Genomic DNA, 7,974 nt, shown 5'->3' on the forward strand with positions numbered 1-7,974 from the left:
CTCTGTCGCAAAAAAAATCCACAATGGGACCTTTGTTGCGAAAGGTTTATACAACACGAGACCTTTGTTGCAATATGCTCACGACCTCTCTTTCTACAAAAAAGAAAATATTTGCAACACGACCTCCGTTGCAAAATGATTTTGCAACATTACCTATGTTACAATGATGGGCAACAGAGAAAATGAAAAAAAAGGTTCAAAAAAGATTTGCAAGAAGGCTCTTGTTGCAGAAGCCCGAGCCAACAAGGCTCTTGTTGTAGAGATTGAAAGGGAAAAAAGGTTTATTGCAACAAGTTTGTTGCCGGAGAGAGATATGCGCAAGAACTTGTTGAAATTCAGTTGGCTCACGTGGGGGACATCAAATGGCTCTCTTTGTCTCAATCTAAAGATAGGGGAGGCGGTCGATCTTTTCCTCTCCTTCAACCTGCCAGGGCCTAGCACTGCCCTAATATTAAAGGGAGGATTGTTTCTGCCCGTTCGTCATCATAATTGCTTCCAAGTTGTCAAAATGTACCCCCAATGCTACTCGTAAGTGGAAAAAATGGTTCATTTTTTTTCTCAACGCCAAGCAAATCCCGTCAGATACGCCCTCTAATAACGTAGAGACGCGTCGTCCCTCTCCCCCATCGACTCCCTGGCGCCGGCAACATCTCCCATCCCCTTCTACCCTCTTTCCCTTCTCTACCCAGCATACGTCTAGAGGATGGGGAGTTAACGTCTCCCTCCTCCCTTTACACCAACGGCGAGCTCCTCTACATAGAAGACGACGCCGTATCGCTGTGCACGCCCCTGATCTGGACGACGGAGCAGCAACCCCCCCCCCCCCCCCCCCCCCACACACACACATTATCCCTGGCTATCGGATCTGACCGAGATCGTGTCAAACATTCTTCAACCGCCGTATGTATAAGTCCGCCTCCTGAAATAAGATGCAACACATGTTGCCCATCATTGTAACTTCTAGATTAGCCGTATGAACAACTTCTAGATCAGCATGCGCACGTGCAACTAATCGATGATTTGTGGAGCATATGTATATACATGTATTAATTTTATGTTTGAATCATGTACTTGTAACTTCGAACTATTTATTGGTGAATAGTTGTGTGCTACATCATTGTATGCTATTTGTATCGCCCGAATGATCTACTGTGCATGAAAATGCGTTTCTTTAGGTGTGTGCATGAAAATGCGTAGAAATGAGATTCCCGACTGGACGTGCCCACGAATATATGTTTTTTTAGAGCCCAATCTTCATTTTTTAGATGAAAAAAAAACATTAGCCCAATCTTCATTAATCAGGCCCTTGAGCGCACATCCAAAATACCCAAAAGAAGCCCACCACCCCCCAGGCCCGGACCAGGTCACACATCCCACAAGCCTCGAACACGACTGCGCCCCCGTGCCACATCCTCCCTGAGCGCCGCCGCGCGTGCTCCTCCCTGCCCGGACCCCTCCTGCACCCCGCATCGCCTCCAGTGCCCGGCGCGACCTCTTCTTCGAACGCCACCGCTCGGCGTGCTTCTCCCGGATCTTCCTCCACCCCCGCCGCACCGCAGTGTCCGGCGGGACCTCCTCCTCGAACGCCGCCGCGCGACCTCAAACGACGCGCCTGCAACGCCCCAGCTGCTGACACCATCGCGGGTTCTCCCTCGCGCCCATACTTCCCCGCCCACTCGCCGCGGGCGCCGCGACCTTTCTCCCAGCTCGGTTTCCGAACTCCACTCCACCATGGCCCCAGAAAGGTGCGTCTATTCTACATTTGCTGTATGCCTGTATATCATTCAAAGAAAAAGGATACCATGGGTGCATTCTGCCATCAAATTGGATAGTTCTCTCGTGGCCATTGTCATACTGAAGGAGTAAAGTAGGGGCATCATTTTGTGCCAGTTATCCCCGATGAAGAAATATTGAGATTTATAGTGGCCGAAGCAATCTTGATGATAAGAGTAGATGACACATCATGGTAGTGCATCTTTTTCTGTCAAATATAGCATGTTCTTGATTTGATGTCTGAACCTTACCATGGATCAGATTATGCATTTTGAAAAAGTGATGTGTGAGTGAGATAAAAATAATAATGTACTAGATTGCCCTTCTAGAAATTTACTTAGTTTACAGTTTATTTAGTGAGTAGCACATTTGCGAAAAGAAACGAATATAGGCTTGAAAGGAGGTGTTCATTGGTGTGAAACTGGACTGGTCTTAGATATCCAGAGATCTTCATATGCTCCTGTAAAGTTCTGTTGTACATCTCGTCCAGGCTGTGTCATCCTCTCTGCACTAGCCGAGACCGAAGCAAAGTTCGAAGGGTTCGAAATCAAAATATGTTTTAAGTCGGTGGTTTTCAGTTGTTCATTTGGTTGATTGAATTCAACAGTATTTGCTTTTTTGGAGGTGCCGAAGTTGCTGACTAGCCCTAGTGATAGCTGGAATAAGGCCCAAGTCGGCTAAGCTCACAAGCTCATGGAGTTACAATGCCAATACGCCGCCATCCTGCCGCTGCAGCCTGCAGGCCTGCATCGCGGATAGTCCCCCAATTCGCCAACCAAACGAACTCATAGAACTGCTCTATGAAAGAAAAACAGAACCGACAGCAGCAGCCACGCCGCGGTTAACTCGCGTACACTAGCCGCCGCCCACACTACCGTGTGTGATTTCTGATAAACCACTGCTGTGCCATGCCCGATTCCACGACCGCCAGTTGGTGGCACCGCCACAACAACGGCGGCATCGACTAAGCAGTCCTGCAATGTATGTTCTGTTTTTTCTCTTTGCCATGTCGAAACTAAATAGATTGTCAGCATGCTTGCCTCTGTGCCTCGTTCCCTTCATGCTTGCTGCCAACTTTGCCTTAGTCTGGCCTTGCACGCTCACTGCCGCCACGCACTGCAACCCCGACGGCCACCTCCCCGCCAGCCCCTTGCATCATGATTTCTGGGTTTCTATTGCTTAATGCATTATGGTGGCAAAGAACCATGTATTACAAGTAGTGTAGCTATAATAAAGATTAGAAGTGTATTTGGTGATAACTGGTGACTAGAAAGATGAAGATTAGTAGCAGGATTTGGGAGCTATGGTTGCTGATCCAGTAGCATTTGCTGTGATGCGCTCATATACTGTTATTCATCTGAACCCTTTCTTGGAGTGGAATAATTTTGTCTTAAATTCTTGCAATTGTGTTGTGGATTTGATTGCTGTGTTCTCCTGAAGGCTCCTTATCATTGAATTTTTTAATGTTTGCAGGAGTGGGTCTAAGAAGCAGGAGCTCAACTCTCAGAAAAAGCTAGAGAAGAAGCTCAGCTTCTATACAAGTAAGTGCAACCTTCCTTTTGAGGGCCACAATTTTTCTTCCATGTGTTCCTGCTCGGTAGGGTTTTGTTGTATTGTTCTTGTGAACATGTACTTATTCTATATTATACTTCCTCCGTCCGAAATTACTTGTCGAAGAAATGGATAAAACTGGATGTATCTAGAACTAAAATACGTCTAGATACATCCATTTCCCTGACAAGTATTTCTGGATGGAGGGAGTACATTGTTGTGTGTCGAGCCATGCAGTTTAAAAATACTCAAGGTGATGGCAATTGTCTGTAGCCATATGACTTCCATGCTATTCTTAAAGAGAACGTTCTCATCGTTACAAAATTATTTTGTTATGGCAGATAACTGGTTAATATAATGAGGAATTGTTGCAAGAAATATTGGTTCTTTTGTTAGCCATGCAACTACAGGAGGTTATAATTTTGGTATATTTCAAAAAGCTCACTTCGATCATTCATGTGTGCAAGGTTAGAATTGTGAATCGATTTTTCATGTCACCAGATAGACCCATAGAAGATATTTTAAGCAATTAATAATTTGCTATATATTTCTCTGTAAAAGAATCAAACACCTAGCAATGCTAACCCTGATTCCTTGATCTATTGCTCATCTGCTTATGTGGGCAAGGTGGTCAGTGGATCCAAACAAGGAAAAGTTACTTCTAGTTTCCTTGATATCTGTGAATCATGTTCATCCACAAAATTAAAAAGACCCTCCTCGTTTGGTTTATGTGCTTGTTGTCTTACCGTAAGCCTGGTAATGCAAAAGCATGCACATGTGTAGTGTTCGGTGATACTATACTTATAATCGGATTTTATTACAGCAGTTGCAGTTGGGACCATGTATGTCTAAATGCAGGATATCACGTTTTCGCACCAGTAGGGGCCACATAGCATTGCACTTTGCCCCAGGTTATGATGGTTCACGGAAAACTGAACCTGATTCATTTTTCGAAAAAACGCGACACGAAGACTTTGCGTTTCTTTTCATTGAAAAGGGAAGCTAAAAGTTACATGCCTCCTAGGAGGTGGTTTATGGTTTGCGTTACAGTGATATTAATGAACCTGGTTCATTGACATGGAAGTATGAAACAGATTACAATTCGGAACCTCATGAGTCAGGAGGCAAAATGGTCAAATGTAAAGGACCACTCATCGGTGTAGAGAATCCATGGCATGTTGACATGGTACCTGACAGATGAGCCCAAGTCAGGGAACCGGGCCATTTTTTGTGAAGTGTCAAAACCTGGTGCAAAGTGCAAACATTATGTGACCCAACTGGATGTGTATAGTGCTACATTTGGGCATACATTGTGCAAATTACAACTACTGTAATAAAAGCTGGTCCAAAATGCAAGTTACTTATAGTATAATCTGTTTTGTACATATTGTTGTGTTTTCTTGTGTATTCATTTTTCGAACTGTATAATAAAATGGAAAGGAGATTAGAGATTTCATTATGAATTTATGATTGATGATTATTTTTATGTCATGCATGTATTGCATTTTGCTTGTTCTATGCATCCACCTTGACTAATATTACAGCATAATATGGCTTGTTTTGCTTGCCTCAACTTGCATTGTAACTCATTGGACTCTTTGCTCATCATTCCAGAAGTGAAAGATGCGGTTACCTCCCTACAGGCCAAAAAGGCTATCAGTAAGGTACAAAGATGCTTCTAATTCTGCCCTCCATTAGTATATCGTTCCTTTTGGTCGGCTTTTGCATAAATGTGCAACATTATGAATTTGTTTATTCCTTTGATGGTTCACTTCAAACAAAAATAAAACAAACCTCTCATCCTTGTCTGGCTCATAAGAACGTGAAATAGGGACCGCTCATGGAGTTAATTAAGAGTATTGAATCATAAATCAGGGTACCAGGTGGACATCATGTCAGGCTCGCAAATTAAATTAAATCTAGAAGTTGATTAAACTCTGGACAGAAAACTCTTGCATGGGGGAAATAGGCTCCACCTATGTCTTGTTAAGATAGGATATAATAAAGGATAGTTGCTCATATATGTGGAAACTGATAATAAACTACAATAGGCTCACTGCCCAAGTATAAAACTAACAACCATGCATGTTTGACAAACAAAATAGTTTTGTGAATGCCGTGATTCAGCATGATCAAAGGTAACTTGTCTGAGCTATCACCCTGACCTTTTTAATTAGGAGTGGAAGTCCTCCAAACCAGGGTAATTGGATCCACTACCATGTGTACCCACAATTTCATCCCAAGAGACTTCTTGCATGCCCTCTTTGACAAGCTAATACTGAGTTACACGTGCCAGCCAGTATGTGGAATGACAATTGAGCACATTTGGTATTGAGGGTCATTCACACATGGAATGTTAATTAGGCTAGTTTTCTCCAGTTTAGTCACATCATCGAGGAAGAGGCCAGTAAGGTTGCTTAATTTCATGCTATTTTAGCATAAGCCACTAACAGCTACATGGAGAGTGTGTCAGCAAGACAAACACTATCATGTGTGCCAGTCATGAAAAGCCAAGCCACAAGGCAAGCTATAAACATAGCGAAGCCACACGTTATGCCAAGCTGGGCCATTGGCAAAACAAAGAAAAGTTATCTACATTGATCTAGCTTGTCTAGGTACTCAGTTGTAACAAATTGAGTAATCAAGGCTAGATGGATAAGGATTACTTCTTGGTCGCTTATTAAGGTCTTTTTTCCACAGTTTCTGCTGATGGTGTTCTGGTACAAAAAAAAGAAATGCACGGTCATTACCTTAAAAATGTTCGAGTCTCAACTACTGATCTGCCTCTGAAATTTTGTCATTGGTAAAAAAAAAATCTGATGCCCTTGTGTCCTTAGCGTCATGAATATTGTGGCACATTTGATGCATTTAGCTAGTTACAGGTTGCAAATTGCCTGTCTATCAAACAATTGTGTTCATATGTGTTAAAGGGATGTGTTTTGCCTTTCCGAATTAGCCTCACACTACTGGTTGTTTATTTGTTTGTCTTGTTTTTATTATTTGCAATATACCCAACACAGAAGTTTACATTCAGTTCTCATCAAATGTATTTATGGGTGTTGGAAAGAGGCCTTTTGCTTGTCCAAAGCAGCTTGCCTCTAGCTGTCTACTGTCTTGTTTTTGTTACTGCTGGGCGATGACCACGCTATATGCTGCAACTGATCAGATACAAAGATATTCATATGCAGTTATTATGCTAGATGGTTCATTTGAGTTTCTTGTCTGTAGAAAAAGAAACAGAGGAGCCGTCAGAAGAAACTGAAAGCATATGATCTGTCAGCACTTTCTGAGTTCCTTCCACAAACAGCCAGCTCCCAGCAGCAGACGGAAGTAAAGCTTAACCGCAAATCGAAGCAGGCTTTAGTGTAATCCTCACATGAAATCTCTGCCCTCCAATCTTTCTCTTTGTTTTTATTTTTCCATCACAGTTTCAGTACCTTCTTTATTTTTCAGGCAACGAGAGTCTGCTCAACTGAATGCTGTACTGAACAATGCTCAGTTCCAGCTAGACCCATTGGCTGCAATTCATCAGCATCTGGTATCAACACAACCGCCTTCTTCCGTGAAAGACGACGAATCTGCAAAGAGCGGGAAGAAATCTAGGAAGGACAAGAAAAGGAAGAAGAAGAAGAAGAAGAAGAACAATGCTTTGTCAACCCCTCAGTCCATGGATATCTGATAGTGCAGACTGACTATCTAAAGAAATGAATGCAGTTATTTTTATCTTGGTTTGAAGGTGACCCTTGCCATGTGTGAACTTGGAAGTTGTAAGATTTTGCTACCAGTGCGAGTTTTCTGTGTCTGAACTTCCAGCTTGCTTTTCTCTCGAAAGAAGTAACTTCCAGATTGCTTGCAAAATCACCCCGAAGGTTTGGATTTAGTTCATTGTGCAGGTGCTGCCCATGCGATTCCATGTGTTTTGGGAGAAAAAAGTTTGCCTTGCGATTTTTGTTAGAGATTTGAGGAGTAGATCTTTTTTGTCTCAGTGACTCGTCTGTAGTTCTATTCTGGCAATCTTCTACTAATACCCAACGAAGTCTGGTTAGACGCATGCTAGAGAAAGAAGGCAAGGACTTCTTGATGACGAGGCAAATGTTAGCATTTCTCACACCCCTGCCAAAGTGCTAGTCCACCAAGGCCAAGTACTTTTATGATATTTACAGGAAGAGATAATGCATGTGAAAAAGGAATAATGAAAAACACAAGAATTTTGTAGAACTAGATGTTGTAACAATCCTAACAAACCCGATCAAACCAACACCAAGGCAGGAAAAACTTATATGCTGTTACCTTTTTGCCTTGTATAAATCACAATAGGAAATCTATCAAAAAATTCTTGTAATACGGATCCAACAATATCGAATGTATAACATGATTTACACATCATGACAAAATTAAAATTAATTGAAATCTTGAAAAACACGTGAAGATGAAAGAAGCGGATGGGAATAGGTAATACGACTTCCTAATGCATGTATAATTTTGTAAACCATATTAGTAAGTGGGTGAGCTCAGTATATTATGTTTCAGACAGTAACATTTCTACCCCTAACTCGGACCCACTACTCACATATGCCCTTAGGGCATGTACAACGGGGGCGCTTACGACGGATGCCAGGGTTCGATTCCCTCCCAATTTGGTCACCCCCC

The 7,974-nt window shown here is 42.5% G+C and overlaps 1 protein-coding gene across 1 annotated transcript; it reads left to right on the forward strand.

Annotated features, from left to right (window-relative positions):
* Window positions 1-1,357: 1,357 nt before the first annotated feature.
* On the forward strand, window positions 1,358-7,182 carry LOC125538708 (tetratricopeptide repeat protein 1). Its single transcript, XM_048701982.1, has 5 exons — window positions 1,358-1,745; window positions 3,247-3,314; window positions 4,939-4,988; window positions 6,553-6,689; window positions 6,778-7,182. Exons 1-5 carry the CDS (start codon window positions 1,732-1,734, stop codon window positions 7,001-7,003), a joined length of 495 nt encoding a protein of 164 aa, XP_048557939.1. The 5' UTR covers window positions 1,358-1,731; the 3' UTR covers window positions 7,004-7,182.
* The last annotated feature ends 792 nt before the right edge of the window (window positions 7,183-7,974 follow it).

This window comes from Triticum urartu, chromosome 2, assembly GCF_003073215.2.
Source record: "Triticum urartu cultivar G1812 chromosome 2, Tu2.1, whole genome shotgun sequence".
NCBI lineage: Eukaryota > Viridiplantae > Streptophyta > Magnoliopsida > Poales > Poaceae > Triticum > Triticum urartu.

Excerpts from the sequence above, each read along its gene's own strand:
- LOC125538708 (XM_048701982.1), top strand. Across the intron at positions 3,315-4,938 it reads GAAGCTCAGCTTCTATACAA|AAGTGAAAGATGCGGTTACC; the intron begins GTAAGTGCAACC and ends TCATCATTCCAG. Across the intron at positions 6,690-6,777 it reads AAATCGAAGCAGGCTTTAGT|GCAACGAGAGTCTGCTCAAC; the intron begins GTAATCCTCACA and ends TTTATTTTTCAG.